The 18,021-nt window shown below is 38.4% G+C and overlaps 1 protein-coding gene across 1 annotated transcript in view; it reads left to right on the forward strand.

Moving 5' to 3' along the window:
* The first annotated feature begins 347 nt into the window (after window positions 1-347).
* Window positions 348-18,021, forward strand: part of LOC121364719 (catenin alpha-2) — a 401,992-nt gene continuing 384,318 nt past the window's right edge. The window contains exon 1 of the mRNA XM_041488185.1: window positions 348-449. Within this exon, the coding sequence (XP_041344119.1) occupies window positions 348-449 (102 nt within the window). The remainder of the gene's footprint in view (window positions 450-18,021) is intronic.

Below are 18,021 nucleotides of genomic sequence, written 5' to 3' on the forward strand. Positions count from 1 at the left end.
ACACTTTTCCCCTGCTCCAGTTTGGGGTCTCTCTGTGGGATGGAGTCCTTCAGGATAAACCTGCTCCTGCCTGTGCCCTCCTTGGGATGTGGTTCCTTCAGGACACACCCATCTGCTGTGGAGTTGGAGGTACAGGAGTAAAAATAATTTGGAATATAAACATCTAAGCACCCATTGGATGTGGCAGTGGTGCTCCTGGGAGTTCTTGGGAGTAGAGGAACACCAGCAAGATTATGGAGAAGTATTTTATATGTGGCTATATAAATTTGTTCTTTGAATAAATGCTATGCAGTATGTGGATATTGCAGTAATTTTCATGCTGTGTAATTTTATCTGTTCCAGGGAGTATGACTTCTGCAACGTCACCTATCATTTTGAAATGGGACCCCAAAAGTTTGGAAATCAGGACTCTCACAGTAGAGAGACTATTGGAGCCACTTGTTACCCAGGCAAGTGTCTTTGGTTTGTTTTGTTTCTTCCTTCAGCCTGATGCTGTATTTATTCTCTTTACATAATTATCTTAATAGTATTTGATAATAAAAACATGAGCAGTTTTTGTTGGTGATCTCTGTTGGAAAGCTCTGTTCAAACATGTTTAGAGACTCTTGTTCTAAATAATTTATAGTCTCAAAATATGAGCAGGAATACAGTAGCAACAACTATTTACTTATGTCTGTCTTATAAAGCAATTTAGAAACTTCATAAACAGTCAGTCAAAGATAGGGATCTGACTGAGACACTTCTGGTTCGTTATTTCACCATGAAAGACAGGTTCAAAATGAAAACAAACCAAAACCAACCATCCAAATTACAGAAACTATTAAAACCTGTTTCATTTCATGCTGCCATCACTATAGAGTGTTTGTAGAGGCCTGATGCCTTTTTGTTTCTGAGTTGCTGTTAATAAGGGAAAGCTGCTTCTTTGATTCCCCCAGAATGATGTCTCTGTATGGTTCCTCTGCTCTTTCAGTGAGACACTTCCCAAAGAAATTATATCTGGTTGTATTTTTTTTTTTGTTTGTTTTTGAAAAAAAATTATGTTATTTCTCTACAAATTATTCTGGACATGAAAGTCTCTAACTGTGTGCATGACTTTACAGATTCAAGGCAGAGAGAGTTCGTTCTTTCATTCCACGTGGTGGTAACATGGTAATTAACTTCCATTATAAACCCTATAATTTTGTTTTTGATATGAAAGACAGACTAAAATCCTGAATTCACTGTGAAACCAACTGAAAATGAGGTTGCCAGTTCTCTGTTACTCTGGTACTGATCAGCATCAGCAAGTAAAGCTGCTGTTCACCAAACTCTGTTGTGAAACCCAAGTTCCTGGGTCCTCTGTGAGGAATTTCCTGTTCTCCTTTTGCTTTATTTTCCCCTGCTTTACCCAGAGAAGAGAAAACATCAGCTCAGAAGTGCCATTGTAGCTTCACATTTTCACCAGGTGCTGGGTTTACTTTGGGCTCAGCTACACCTTTGTATGATAGCACGCTTGAGCAAATGTAAATCAAGAAATTACAAGCTGAGCTACAGGACATGGATTTCTTCAGTGATAAAAACTCATGTTCCCGAGATTGTATTTTGATGAGCAACCATGTGTTTCTATTTTAGTAGTGTGTCAAGGAGACTAGGGAAAATAAAATGCTGTCAAGAGAGGGTAGAGAAATGTTAGGCTATTGTTTTATTCAGCTTTTATGAATTTTTCCATTCCGATTTCTTCTTTTCATAGGCTTCTAGATAATATGAATAAATAAATAAAATAAAACCTCCTTTTTGAACATGTAATTTGATTTCTTGTATTAGGGAAATACGTAGATTTGCTTATTTCCCTCTACTTTGATTCCAGTGGAATATGTTTGACTAAAACGTGTTCTATGCACCACACAAATGTAATCATGAAAGCTCCAAGTGATGAAAAATGTATTACCTTCAGATTGCCTTTATCTGTTGCATTTCTAGCTGAGGCTATTCAGCTGCTCTTTCTGTTTTTTCTCAGATAAGTTAACTATCATCCCAGTTTTAAAGACTTTTTGGGCTTTTTTTCTCTGCCTGAAATAGCATTTGTAGTCTGGTCAGGTCAGGAATTATCTCTGGTTTACTTCTGCCTGTGCAGTGGCAGCCTCCACAAGATGCCACGTGCAAAGATTGGGATCTCCTTAAAGAGTTTCAAAGCAATTTCCTTCCTGAGAGAGAGAACATCTAATTGGAAACTTTATCTTGGCAAATAAATAAATAGATAAATGTATTGGTATTTAATCCCATTCAGTTTGAGCTCTGAAATCCACTTGTGGATTCAAATGAGCAGCTTAACAAGGAGATCTTAGAGGTGGGAAGTTCTTCCATAAGTCACTGAAACAGGTCACTGGATAGAAGAGAGAGATTTAATGGCCACAAAATGCAGCAGAACTTTGACAAAAGTTCCAGAGCAGCCCTTGAAGGCAGTCCTACTTCCATGGAGTGAATCAGGTTGGAAAAATCCAAGATCATCGAGCCCAACCTGTGCCCAGTCCCCACCTTGTCCCCAGCCCAGAGCACTGAGTGCCACGCTCAGTCCTTCCTTGGACACTCCAGGGATGGGGACTCCAAAGCTCCCTGGGCAGTTCCAATGCCTGAGCACCCTTTTAGTGAAGAAATTCCTCCTGATTTCCAACTTAACTCTCCCCTGGCACAGCTTGAGACTGTGCCCTCTCATTCTCTTGCTGGTTTTCTGGGGGAAGAGGCCAATTCCCACCTTGACACAACCTCTTTTCAGGGAGTTGTAGAGGAATTTTGACCAGCAGTTTGGAGCAGATTAAATCCTGAATCCCCTACAGCCAAAATTTGCCTGATCCTGTGATTTCCAGCGCCAGCAGGACAAATTCATGTTTCATTTTGGCATTTGCATTTGAATAATCAGAGTACCCTCTTGCTCTCCATGCTGTGTATGATTTTGGAAAATGCTGGAAAAACTGGAAGTTGTTGTACACAAGTTTTAGGCTCCAAAAGTGCTAATTTAGTCCTTTGTATCTGTGAATTTAGACTCTGAACTCAGTGTATGTATAGGCACATGACTAACAGATTTCCAGGTGATGGTGCATCCACTGGTCTCTACTGATGCTTCAGAGAGCAATGCAGAAATGTGATGTGGGTTTGACAAAGAACACACCTCAGTGAGTCAGGGTGGGAGAATGGTGCATTAAAAGTGAATTTTAGACAAGCTCATTAGTGTTCCAGATGAGAAAATATGGATAACTTAGGAACTGATTTAGAAGAAATTGTAAGACAAGAAGGTTGTCTGAGCTGGAGGCAAAAAAAAAAAAAATAAATCCAAAAATCCATTAACTGATCATGAGAATGTATTAGAAATGACAGAATTGCATTTATTCTAGGAAGCCCTGAACTAGCAGACTAATTAAAACTTTGTGTGGCTGTCAGAGGTGTGAGAGGATGGGAGCTGGCTGGGGTACCCTGTTACCAGTGCTTGTTGTCATGGTGGAAGAGGAGCAGTAGGGCCTGCCATGCCATTTATTAACTTGCCATTACTGGGATTTTCTAAGAAATATGTGCTGGAAAAAAATCATTAGAATTTCTGTTCTCCACTCGGTTGAAATTACTAATTGAAATGTGTTTATTTTCTCTGGCTTTAGTGTCACAATTAGCTAAAAGCATAAGGTAATTGTATTTATTGCTAGTTTTGTTTCCTGACCTTTTTTTTTTTTTTGTTTACCATCAGTCTTGTAATTTTTAATTCCATTACATGCTTATAAAGAAATATATAACTAAAACATATTCTTGATGGTTGCTGCCTATTACTCTCACCTTCCTGCATAGTTACCAAGTGGGTTGCAATTTTATTTGTTAGACTGTGGGTGGTTTTCCTAAGAAAAAAGAATTACATTTTTAGGAAGGTTTTAACTGCAATTACGTGATATTTTATGTATAGCTGAAAAATAAGACTTTTGGAGGTTATCCATAAGGAGTCAGGGGATTTTTTTTTTTGTTGCTGGTGGTTTTGAGTGGTAATTAAATATGAATATGAATGCAATATATATATATGTTAAGAAGAGAAAAGAAATAATTGCCAACTATAAGCCACCAGCTTCCATGCAACTGTTTTTTGAAAAACACCAAAAAATAATCATGTAAGTACAAAGAGCTAAAAAGATGAAGGAGCTGTGTCAAATTTTTGAAGATGAGAAAATGAGATTTGCTCTGTTGCTAAGATTTAAATTTTCTAATGTCAGTCTGTGGTTCTTTTCATTAGTTTTGCCTAGGAATTTTAAATATTCAGCCTTGTAGCTGTTTTACCACTGTGCCTTTATTACCAGAACCACTCAGCAGTTGTGCCTTTTAGGATCTTTACATTTTTGGACTGTTACTTATTATTCCAGAGTTTTAACAACAGCACAAATAATGGTGAGCATTCCTGTTGCAGATTGTGACTGATTCTGTTTTCCTTCAGTGTGGCACACTTTTGTCCTTCTAGATTTGCTGTGGAGAGACAGTTCTGATTGCAGTGCTTGTTTTGTGGGTTTTTCCCAATGAATTTAAGATGCCAGTTACAGCATCTTAAAGGAAGTAATAATCATAAGGCAGACAAAAATAATTGATTAATGATTTTGCATTTTTAAAAATAATAGCATCACTCAGTAAAATTAATTGCCTATGAAATAAATAAGTCATTGGGTGAAATTCCAAATAGTTTTATTTGGTGTTGTTCATGTAGAAAATCATAATACTCATGGCTGATGTTATTATTCATGGACTTAGGACTAATCCAATTCCTTGTACTCTGTGTTTGGAAAATGGGCAAATTTTTATATTGCCATAAATATATAAACATAACTGTATTCCCAACAATTCCAATTAACTGCATATTACTTACATTTGTTGAACCTTGGTTTTATCGCATTTGAACCCTAAATCTGGTGTGCTCTTTTCCATGAGAAAAACATTATTTGTTAATCTTGTCAGATGCGTTTGAACCACAGCTTTACTTTTGGAGGGTTGGAGAATTTCAAACAAGTTTGGGAGAAGGTGGGTAATGGAACACTTTGTGCCTGACACCTGTTGAACTTGTTTTAGTAATTGCACTGAATTCTCCAGCAATTTCTTTATTTGGTAGCTGGATTCAGCTGAAGTTGCCTTCAAGACAGACCTAAGGGAAAATGAATTATAAAGGTTTATTTTTTGATCATTCAAGCTCAATTCAATTTTGTAATAAGGTTGATATTAGGTCAGTATTATTATTATTTTTTTACCTGAACAGGGCTATTCTCCCAGTAGTGGAACTAATTCTTGTTTAGGCTCTTTCTGCCAAAGCAGTCCTAAATCTGTGGTTTTTCTGGGAGTGTGGGAGCTTGGACTGTGCCTGGATTAGGTGATGGCTGATCCGTGTCAGGGAGACAAAGTCAAATTGTATGACAAAAGGAAAATGGAACTTTTCTCTCTGAAACTGAACTTCAAACATTTCTATGGAGTCATTATGTTGAATAGGAAGAGAATGCTCCTTTCTTTCTCCAGCATTATAGAAGCATACAATTGTTTAAATTGAAAAAACCCTCTAAGATCATCCAGTCCAACTGTTCCCCAGCACTGCCAAGGTCACCCATGTCCCCAAGTGCCACGTCCACACAATTTTTAAATCATGCCAGGGCTGAGGACACCATCACTGCCCTGGGCAGCCTGTTCTGGTGCTTGACCAACCTTTCAGTGGAGAAATTTTCCTTGATATCCAATTTAAACCTCCCATGGTACAATTTGTGCCATTTGCTCTTGCCCTAAGTCTCTACTGTGTACTACTGCTTAAAATAATTCCTGAACTGAACACTGCCAGCTGATTTTTTACTTCAGGATGTTTTTTCAACCATTAGAGAGGCATCTGCTGCACTCTGGCCATCCCTGTTTCTTGTTTACCATTGTTTCAGTAACATTTGTGCCTCTGTGCCAGCTCTAGTTGGGATCCTCTCAGCATGGAGACTTTTTGTGCTGTCTAGAAGAACCTTTAGCTAAATTTTGGTTTTTTTTCTATTTTTACTCTGCCGTGCTTGAAAGCTGCAGGGTATTTTTGGTATGCAGTGTCCTGAAAGATCTGGGCCTCCCATTTTACTCACTGTTCAGAGGTGTTTATGGGTGTGTTTGTAATTTTAATTTTGTGCATGTGCAGGTTGGCATTTTCAGGGAGAATAAGGAGGACTCATTCATCCGTTACTCCCATGTTCTGCTTTTATGGAATGATGGTTCTTAACTCAGAGCAATGCAATATGATGGCTGCTTTTTTTCCTCTCCTGCTGTACCAGCCAGTGTGGAAAGATGGTGAGAAAATTTGTCACTGGTGTATCGTAGCTGGAAATGCAGATTGTGCTGGGAGCATCTTGGGTGTGCAGTAAGCTGTGACTGAAAAAGCTCATGGCTAAAATGAACCTGCTCTAATTTGTAATTCTTTGTATGAAATGCTGGATTTTCCATGCATTGGATAACTCCTCAATTTTCTTCATCATTAGGCAATTATTAGCAGCTCGGGGTTACCAGAAAGTGTTTTTGTCTTTTGTGATACAGACAAAATAATTTTCTTTGCAGAATGGTTTGGTTCGAAGGCACCTGGAAGATCACCTTGTTCCAGCCCCCTGCCTTGGGCAGAGACACCTTCCACTATCCCAGGCTGCTCTGAGCCCTGTCCAGCCTGGCTGACTCTTTCCTGTGAGTGTGGGGAAGAATTAGTGCGAGCAGTTTCATTGCTGGAGCCCAGGGAGGTCCCTGATCCTGTCTCCATCCTGTTTCCTGAAATAGTAACTTTGGAACTCGTCTAGACAGCTTTCTAACCCAGTTCTATTCCTGCAGATGGTTTTCTGGCAGCTTTAATGGAGGACTTTTCAGAAAATGTTCTTGCCTGGGATTTCCAAACTCTAATCAAGAAGATCAATCTAATCATTTAAGTGTTCTTCTTCTGCTTATGTCCTTGAAGATATATAGAGAGGTCTAGTGAAGCAGGGATGAGTCTTTTTCATGTCCCCAAATCCACAACTCAGCAGGTTCTTAACAATCCTGTTGATTTAATTTGGGTCATCCCTGTAGAAGGGGAACATCTAAAGGTTTTGAGGGAAAATTTGCTTTAGTTGCATTTTTAGATGTTTTTTCCCAGTTTGCTTGAAAAGCAGTTCTAAGTTTTGGGGTTTTTTTTTAGAAGAACAGGGTGACAGGGTTGCTTATTTTCTGTCATCGATCAGATTTGCTGGGGAAAAGAGAAACTAGAACAGCACCTCTGTGATTAAATATGTATGTTTCTAATGACTTCGGGAGCAATTTGGATATTGAAGTTTGCAATCCATCTTAGCTTCATTCTTCAGAGTGATCTGAAAATCTTACTTTCTTCTTTTTCATTAACTTCATTAGCTGTGTGTGACATCAGTCTGCAAAAGTTGGAAAGGATAGAAAATAATCCTAATTACAAAAATAATACCCTAATTACAAGATTTTGCTTTGAGGTGTTAATTAACCTAATTCTAATGATCTGTGTTCTGAGAAGCAGAGGCAGTTTCTGTTCCATTGCCCTTCAATATGTATTTCTGAGCACTGACTAATTTATTTGCAGTTCAGAGGACTCAGGGCATGGGTACATGGATACTTTGGGCTTGATTTCTGTTTGTTTTCTTTTTGAATTTTTTTGGAATATTGATTCCATTGGGTGTGCAACCTTTAATGGATCCAAGTAGATTTTTCATAATTTTGACTGTTTTATGAAACTAATTTTTTTTTTTTTTATAATTTTTGTAACTAGAGATATCTGAGCTTTTGGTGTATTTTAAAGATGACCTTGATTTTCAGCCAGAGAAATTAAGATGCAGTTTTGCCTTAAGAAAGTGGTGTAATTGTGCCTCAAGCACATGGTGTAAATTACCATATTTATTTTCCTGTTTGGTAAGTTAATTTTCAGTATCTTTTCTCACAAGCTCACCAGTGGTTGGTGTTCTTGAATATTTTGTGTCTGAGCAGCAAATGCTCAGATTGGGAAGAAATATCCTCTTTTACTTGTCTCTTTCAGTGGGATGATTAATATTTTCCCCTTTATATAATGGAGTTTTTTTCTTAGTCTATTTCTCTGTATTCTTGTAGTGCTTTGGTACTCATTGATGAAACTTCAAACCTTTTACTAATTTATAATGAGGGTATTAAGGATATATAACTCATGCTTGGATTATTCAACACAGATTAATTCAATATTGTGCAGATGACCTTTGATGATTACATAAGGAATATTTCTCTGCTGAGTAGAAATTTTCTGTTTTGAAGATATCTGTGTTTTTAAAGTAAGTCTTTTTAATATCCTAAATGAAGTCAGTGCTAGAATTTTCATTATCATTCAGTTTCTTGGGTCAGTGTGAAACAAAGGACTATCTGCACAAATTTCCTCTCTTCCTTCATGAATAAAATGGTGTTTAGCCAAAAAAAAGCATAGTCATAACAAAGTGACCTTGACACTTAATGTGAGCATTGTTCTTTATAAACCTGTGTTAAAGATGAGAATAGACAAAATTGATTATATGTGAAATTTTAAGAAATACAGCTTAATTTTCACTTAAGAAACTGGTAATGTGGAAAAGGATAAACCAAAAATATTGGGTTTGCATGGCCAGGTTTTGGAAGGGAAGGGACTACAGGGTTCAGTGAGAAGCTGCTGGAAGCTTCCCTACTCTTGGAGCCAATTCCAACCAGCTCCAGGATGGACTCACCACTGGACAAGGCTGACACCTCTGCACTTTCTTACTCTAAATCCTTATCTGCTTGTACAAATAATAATCTGTACATTTTCAGAGAAGGGTTTTGGAGAAACCAGATTTGCAACAGGAATTAATTTCTCTGATTCATTTCATCTTGCTCCCTAGTAATGAAAATGTATTGTATCTGCTTATGCTAATAATAAATACTTCCATTGGAAGGTGTTCATGTAAAAACATAATGAATCCAGTGTGCTGAATGGTTTCTGAATGTGGAGCTGCTTCCAGGGAATATGTATTAATGTATTCAACTTTTTCCCAGGGAATTACATATATCTACACCCTTAGTGTGGAGTGATTAAGCTTTTACTGCTCTGCTTGAAATACTTTAATTGGCAGGTAGTTTTGTACTTTCTTGACAAGGATGGAAAAATTTGAGGGAAATGCATGCTTATGTGGCCTATCACCTATATCTGTTTTAATATTTGTATCTATGGATATTAAAATGGATATAGATAGATATCTATCTTCTTTTTCTTCTTTCTTTTCTGTTTTCTCAGTACATATCCTTTAAATCTGCTTCATTCCTATGTTCCACCTCATAAGTTCTTTATGAATGCTTCCATAGCATGTAATATTTATATTTTTTATTTCTTTTTAGGCCAAGGGACTCTGTGTTTTCACATATGTGCAGTGTGATATTGTTGATTGTTAGAGTGTTGCGGATTAACAAAGTTCGTGGCAGTGTTTTTACCCTTCATGGAAAAGTAAATGGTTTTTATTTGAGCAGTTCCTGTCTAAAACAACTGAAATAATTGCTAGAGTAGCTGGAAACATGCAGGTGTACCCTTGTTGTAGTGCTGACTGTGATCAGTGAGTTAATTTTATAACGGTTCATGCCCTGTAAAATAAACATTTCTTTTTGAGCCACTGATACGATGATTAAATCCACTGGCAAAGAGATATCTTCGTTTTGGAGTTTCTGAATTCAACAGCATTCCAATGCCACTTTACACATGACCCTTCTCATCCACAGAATATTTTTAATGGTGTTACTGCAACCCTTAAGAGTTCCTGAAAGTCAATTTAATTGTGTGTTGGAATCCGAAATGCAGAGAACTCTCAGAACTTTGGACCTGCAAGCCAAAGTTTAGAATTAAACACAAGATTTGATCTAAGACCTTGGAAAAGGCTTCCAAAGTTAGGTGCAAGAAGTAAGAATGTAGATTTATAGTTCAAAGCAGAGACAAGTTAAGCTAATTCGAAGAAAGATTAGAGTTTAAAATACATATAAAAAAAGAAATAGCTGCAAAAGTAAACAAAGAGATTAGAATGCAGTACTGTAAGTTTGTGTGCCACAGCATGATTAGCTAAAAAAGCTTACACTGTACCATAAGTCCATAAGACAAAGTATTTAAAGATTATGTAAAAAACATAAATATCCTCATTAGCAGTGTTTTATTAGTAAATAAATCCTTAAAACGTCATGTAGCCAGAAGTCTTATGTCCTTCTGAACTACGCTGTAACCATGTGAGCTGAACTCACCCTTCCTACCTATGTAAAAAAATAAGAAAATAAACCACATCATCAAAGCCAGCTCAGAAGTCCCATCTCAAATTCCTTCCAAAATTCCCCACAAGTGAATTACCACAACTGTGCTTGTGTTTGAGCACAGAAGAAGAAAGTCCAGGCTGTGAGCAGACAGCTCTGCAGACAGAAGTTTCTACTTCCCTGCTGGTTTGCTTGGCCAGCAAGAAGAAATTGGGAACATTATCTTCTATTTTTATATTTTGGTTGGTACCTGGTTGCTAGAGATTTTAGTCTCTTTGTTCAGGGCTTTCCTGTGTTTCCACCTTGTTTTGTTTCACCCTCTCAAAGGGCATTCTGTGAGTCCACCTCTCTACTTACATTTTAGCTTCCACCTTTGATTGTCTGTCAGGTTTTGTTTCACCCTCTCAAAGGGCATTCTGTGAGTCCACCTCTCTACTTACATTTTAGTTGTTTTGAATATTGTGTAGAAAGTCGTGTTAGGTTTTCATTAAAGAAAAGGTGAGGAGGATGGTTTTTGACACTGGTAGAAATGTCAGTAGTTGTACTGGTCTTTAGGGGATTTGGTCTCTTTCAAAAATTAAGTTTCTTCTAGCAGTAGACAAGGTGCAAGAGTGGAAATGATTATTGTGATCATCATCCTAGAGCTTTTTCAGGTGTTTAAATTTTACTGAATAAAAGTTACTAAGCACTATGGCACTGAAGTCTGAAATTTTGAGCTCAGTGTAGCAGATCACTGCATAATATTTTATACAGCTTTAATGAGAGATTAGTAATGCATTTGTTCTGCACACCTCTCAGCCTTTTTCACTGAAGTGAAAGTGTCCAAGAGTAAAATTGATACAATCAAGTTACAAAATTGTGTTATTTTTTCAAGTGATTGGCCCTGCAGTTTTGTCAGAAGACATTAGAGTTTGTGAGAAATGCTGCCTGTGGGGTTTGTGCTTTTGTCTTTTGCGTGGTTTTTTGTGGGTTTTTTTTGGGCTTTGTGGGTTTTTTTTTGGTTGCTTGATTTCAGTACTTTTCATTTCTTTTCTGTGTTTTGTGACTGTTTTGGTTTTACAACCCAGCACCAGCCCTGGATTATCCAACTAAGACGTTAAACATCCACAGATCTTTTCCATCTCTCATGGAAATGAGATAGAAAGCCTGGAATATCAGTTTGTACTGAGCTGTGGGAGTTTTGTATATAATGAAAGAGTGGTTTTATACATACTTTTGTCAGCAGAGACATTAGAAACCAATTATGTCAAAAATTAAGGCAATAAATGAAGATGCTTTATGAGTTTTCGTTTTCATTAACAGTGATGCTATTAAAGCTGATTTGCCCTGAAGTGGGATAAATCCTTCAAAAGTCTTGTGCAACCCTTGCTACAAGACTTCTGGGACAGGGAACCCAAAAGATCTTTAAGTTTCTGTAACATCCTCGTCCTCCTGGGCTCCTCCCCTCCAGCCCTTTGCTCTCACCAATCACTTGGGTTTGTCCCCAGGTCCCATCCTGTTCCAGAATACCTATAAAAATTGGGAATTGCATGTCAAGAAAGTACAATTAATTTTTTTTTAACTGGAAAGAAAACAACTGAAAATATTAAAGGTCTCAGTCTGTATGGACTGGAATTTTGTGAAGGAAAGCAGTTTTGGAGCATTAGAGGCGAGGGTGTGAGAAGTTCAGTTTCAGATTTTAGCTTCCTGTAGTGACTTTATGAAGGATTGTCTTACTGATCCCATTTGGCCATTTTTGTCTATTCTTTCAAATACCTCCCATGGCCAAAAAAAAAAAAAAAAAAATCTAGTTATTAGATCATCAATCTAGGTCCTGTGATAATTTCTTCTCTTTTTTTTTCCTTCCTCCTTATTCTTCCTGGATATAAGACCTGGGTCCTCTTAAATTCTTTTCAGAATCTTTGCTTTAAAAAACAAAATTAAAAATCACTGCAGTTTTAACCCAGAGGTTGTTGTGCCTTTCTTCAGGCCACACTCTGTGGTGGTCCTTGATTTTCTCTGCCAAGCTCTTTAAGTAGGTCCTTGCTTTTACAATTGTTGTGTCAGTGCTCCTTAAGGCTCCCATGGTAACATCTGCTTCCAGGTTTTTCTTTACCCTTGACTCCGACACAGCTTTTGAATTTGTGTGTTTTTATTACAGGAAAGGGCAGAAATCAGCAGGGTTGCATTTATTAGTTTAGAATTACCTGTTTTAGAGAAAATCATTTCAGGTTAACAGCCTGTTGGGTCTGGATTCACTGGCTGGTTGCATATTGAGTTTCATGAGGCTTGTTTAAAGAAGTCTTCATTGGAAAATCAGTCGTGTTACAATTGTGCTGTGGAGCTGGCAGTCCGAGCTGCAGGTTTAGTTGCAAATTTCACATTGAATTGCTGGCAGATACAAAGGTAACACACACTCTGGATGAGTCAACTCAGTTGCTGTGAGTCAGGAGCTCTTCATATGTTGTCTGTTCCTGGCGTGGCCATCAGAATGCTGAAGCTTCAAAGGAAGGTATAAAATTGAATGTAATATATCATTTTTTCTATCCCTTTTCTCCATCTCACTGCCCAGAACTGTACAGAACATTATCCTATTGATTTCCTTGTTGGTGGCTGCTCTGAACTTGCACAGGGCTGTGCTGGGGTGGGGCTGTGTGGCTGTCACTGTGCGCTCTGTGAGGTGATGGATTTGTCACCACAGCTCCTGAGCACTCTGCGAGGAGCTTACTGAGCCAGAAAATGAATATGTGTAATCAGCATCTCATTTCACAAAAGTCCAGCAGGGAAGCCTGTGCTGGATTCCAGAATTTCCATTTCTGCAGAGTGGAACTATCAAAAACTTAATTGTGGCATCAAAATGTGCCTTTTGCTGGAGTCATTAAGCCCCACTTTTGTCCACTGAGAATATGTGGGAAACTTGATATTCATAAAGCCTTTATTAACATTTGTAATTTCATTTTATACTCCTGCACAACTCATTTTTACTTTTCATGAGATTTTTATGATGTTGCTTATCCTTGTAAATGTATTTATTGCAGTCTTACTTTAGTAAATCTCGTACAGGTTACTGAAGAACTTTACATAAAAAACATGATCTGAGGCTTTTTTATTGTGTTTTATTCTGGTTTAACACATTTTATTTTGAAGTAACTAAATCTCTGTATTTCAGATGTTTTTGAGACTTAGTCCAGATTTAGGTTTAATAGATTTTGGATTTAGTTAAGATTCTGTCTCAATACAAGGTGCATATATGAAAAAAAATAGCATTTTGCATTACACTTTCCATATTGATCAGGTCAACACATTCTGTTCACCCTGTTGATCAAGTCTGATTAACCACCTTAGACCTGAATGCTCAATTATTTTGTGGCAGGATTCACACATTATTCAAATATTTTTCCTTTTATAGGAGGTGTTTTAGAGGAGGGTGATCCATCCACTCACATTAAAAAAAATAAAAAGGTGGGGAAGGATGAAGGGAAAAAATAAAGTTTTACTGAATCAGATTGTTTGATCTGCTTCTAAATGAATTTGGAAAATATGTTTTGAATATTTTCCCCCATGTGAGACTTTTGATTATCTTGTATCCCCCAGCACAGTTAATATTCTAAAATTGCTTCTGCTTGGCGATGAGATGCAAATGATGGTTCACTGTTCATCAGGCATTTCTGTTTGCTGTATCCTGTTTATTCACTGAGCACACACCTTTATCTTTGTAAGGCATTCCACGCAGGGAAGCATAAGGCAGCTATTCCCCTGCGAGGAGCAGGGAGCCAGTCAGCCCTTCTGCAGCTGGAGGGATGGGAACTGGGTGCACTGGGGAGAAAACGATGGGGATCTGGGAAATCACAACCCTTCAGGGGCTGAAATGCTCATGGAATGAGTGCTCACAGAACAGCCTTGTCTGACTTAGTGTGAGCAATTCATCCAAAACAAAGAAACTGCTTGCAGACTTATTATTGTATTTGTGGGGTGCCCAGATGAAGGAAGGAATGGTGACTCTGACTCCATGTTCTCAGAGGGCTAATGTAGTATTTTATGATGCTATATTATATTAAAAATACGATACTGTACTTTACTAATATACTTACAGAATGCTAAAAAGATAATAATGAAAACTCGTGACTCTCTCCAGAGTCTGACACAGCCTGGCCCTGCTTGGCCAAAGACATGGTTGCCCTGCATTAGGACACATTCTTTTTACCCAAAATTTATCTGCTCATCCAAAATTGGAGTATCTGTAAACAGAACTAAAATTGGAAGGTTTGCAAGTGTTATGTTGTTATTTTTGGCGAGGCCCTGGCACAGGGTTCCCAGAGAAGCTGTGGCTGCCCTGGATCCATGGAAGTGCCCAAGGCTGGGCTGGACTTGGAGCAGCCTGGGACAGTGGAAGGTGTCCCTGCCCATGGCAGGGGTTGGAACTGGATGTTTTGCAAGGTCCCTTCCAATTCAAACCATGCTGTGATTCTCTGATTACCTGCTAGGTCCCTTCCAACTCAAACCATGCTGTGATTCTCTGATTATTGAGTTATAAAAATGCTGCTTATTTAAGATCTGCATTACTGAAAGCAATGGTTTTTTTTATAGTCAGACATAGGAGAGTCTGATTACTGAGTCATAAAAATGCTGCTTATTTAAGATCTGCATTACTGAAAGCAATGGTTTTTTTTATAGTCAGACATAGGAGAGTGAAATTGTGATTTAACAAAAATGTGGGTGAAAAACGGAGATGTTGGGAAAAGGTCCTGTGAGCCTTTGACTTGTTCCTACTTATTGTTAATTTTGAGATTTCTGAAGGAGAGGGGTGTGGAAATCATTTGGGCATGTTTTGGAAAAGGTTCAAAGTGGAATGAAGAACCAAAGCAGCCAATGCCACGTTGGGCAGCCTCTTCTCCCTCTGGTGCCTTCCTGACCTTCACCATGCAGGAGATGGGGACACTGATGGGGTCTGCTGAGCAAACAGGCTGCAGAACACTGGCACAAAACCTCTCCTGAGTGATACTGGTCTGGAAATGGTAAAACCAGTGTTGATGAACCTCTTCACAGAAATGTCGTGTAATATCAACAGCCAGAGTGTGAAACTGGGGCAAGGGGGGAGATATAATTTCATGCAAATCCATAAATTCGTGAATACAGAGTATTAGTAGCAGATTGTCTCAAGTCTAATATTCTCTACTTATTTGTTTATGAGCTGAGAGGAATTACATTTTCTACTTTCTCATCCTTACAAGTTTGTGCTGTGAGAAATATTGTGGCATTTATAATGTGGTATCTTCTAATTCTGTTGCATGACTCTGGGATTTACTGGTTCATTTTTATTCATTTGATTTATGAAAACAATTGAAATTCCTGCTAATTTTACTGCAAGTACTTGTTTAGTGCTAAGGACATACTTAAATACCATGCTGGGTACAGGTTTTCCTTGAAATTCCTCCTTGGTAAGAACTGGAACTTTCAGTCCTCTGTTTCTTTTTAGCTGGTGCTTGTTATGAACAAGTGGCAGTTAAAAGAAAAAACAAAAAAACCCACAACAACAAACAAAAACAAAAAACCAACCAAACAAAAAAAAAACCAAAAAACCCAAACTCAAAAAAACCCCACAAAACCCAAACCACCAAACCAGAACAAAAAACCAAAAAAAAAAGAAAAAAATTGGATCTTATTCCTTTTAGCCTGTGCAATCAGTGGGACTGTCCTGGATTGATTTTTGTACTCTACTAAAAAGACAATTTTCTTAAGTGATACAATCTTAATTCTTTTTATAGTTGCGTAAAAATATTTTAAACATTTATGTTAACTTTGCTGTTAATGTGCAATAGGAAATTGCCTGTAAAATAAATTTTTAAAAAGCATTAGTGCTGATAAAAGTTTTACCTTGTAGATTCCACAAGTATCCCTAGATTTATTTTAAATCATGTATGCTTTTAGATACAGATTCCTACACATAAATGTAAAATCAAATTATTCAAAGATGGAATCAACAGAAGTGCTTTTCCTTGTGAAGGAGCATTAGAGATACAACCTTTTTTAAAAAAGAAAAATTTCTGTATTTTGCTAATAGAGACACTCAAGCTTTAAAATTCTGGTGTTTTTTTAGATGTTAGAATACAAATTACACATCATGGCCTTAACTGTGCAGAGACTGCAGAAAGGTAATGGAAATGATGCTGCAGCAGAGGTGTTTGTGCCATACCCTGGCACAGCACGTGAGGAATGTTTTCTGTCTCTCACTCAGCTGCTCTAACACATCTCTGCTTTCAGCACGGGGAGATCTGGGCAGATTTTGGGCCATCTCTGAACATATCCATGGAGTTGAACAACCCAGTTTCTAGGGAATTCTTACACAGATTTTTCAGGTGGGACTGAATATGGTTTTTCCTCTGGTAGCCAGGAAATAATCTTTTGATGGCAAAAATTAGTTCTGTTGAAATTTTCTTCCAGCCTTCTTAAGAGGATAACACACTGACACAGGAATTATCAGCTGCTGCATCCAGGCAGCAGAGGCAAAAGTCCTGTTAAGTCCTTTGCCTTTCAGAGGCAGAGTCCTGTTAAAAATTAGCAAAAACCCCTGAAGGATGGATGCTTTGCTGAGTTCTCATGCTGGGAAGGGCTGCCAGGCTGAGATGGGGGTTGCCCTGTTTGCTGTCTTCAGCAGTGTCCAGGAGCAGGTGGCTGTGGGAGATGGATTGGCTTGGTAAATTTTCAGGGATCACTCCCCTTGAACCACTAATTGTCAAGAGCCAAGACTTCCTCAGCCTCAGATTTGGGTAAAAAAGGAGGTAGGACACAAAATTGGTGAAGGTTTCACAATTGGTGAAGGGGGTGTGCAGGGAGGAAGTTTTGCTCTCTCCAGTCACTCTCCCCTCTCAGTTTTTTGTTCCAGTTCCACTGCCTGTTTTTGAGGCAGTGGTTTGATTCTCAGCTAAATCTTGTCAGCACTTTTTGTGGTGTTTGTACAGGGTGTAAGAATCGTGGATTTTTGTACTTACCTCCTCTATCAGGGACGAAACTTGACTATAAATAAGGAGAGCCTGCTGCTGTGTGTCTTGACTTGTTTAAAACTTTTAATACTGCCTGAAGTGACATTGTCAAGGGGGAAGCCATGGTTTAGGTGCAGCTGTTATGGACTGAGATTTACTCCCTGGTTTCACTGCCAGTAAAGGTGTGTCAACTGAATGGTATTCTGATTTTTTCAGTGTTTTAACTAAAGGTCCAGTTGATGGAATGGAGAAATGCCTTCAACACCAAACTTGAGCTGGGGCTGGAAGCCTGCTGGGAGAGAGAATGAGGAGTCAACATAACCTTGGCAAAGTGCAAATGATAATCTGAAAATATAGAATCTAATTCAGTCCAGACAATTAGAAAACTCTGCCTTTGGCCAAGTGTAATTAACTGCATAAATACACATCAGTGACCTGCCATCACAGAAGGGACAAGGAATTTTAGTGCCTCATAGATGAGCATGGCAAGAGTGTTGTGATTTACTGAACAGGCCTGCACTAAATCAGCTGTGGGTCAGAGATAATCCATCCTGAAAAATATTCTTTCCATGCCTTTCAGCCCTGGTGGGGCTGTACTGGTCAGGTAATGTCATAGATTTAGGGAATATCCTGAGCTGGAAGAGACCCGGCATAATCATTGATCCAGCTCCTGGCTCTGCACAGACACCCCAGCAATCCCATCCTCTCCCTGGGAGTGTTGTCCAAACTCTCCAGGAGCTCTGGCAGCCTCAGGGCTGTGCCCATTCCCTGGGGAGCGTGGGCAGTGCCAGCACCTCTGGGGGAAGAACCTTTCCCT

The sequence above is a fragment of the Pyrgilauda ruficollis genome, unplaced genomic scaffold (genome assembly GCF_017590135.1).
Source record: "Pyrgilauda ruficollis isolate IOZ18807 unplaced genomic scaffold, ASM1759013v1 scaffold88, whole genome shotgun sequence".
In the NCBI taxonomy this organism is placed as follows: Eukaryota; Metazoa; Chordata; class Aves; order Passeriformes; family Passeridae; genus Pyrgilauda; species Pyrgilauda ruficollis.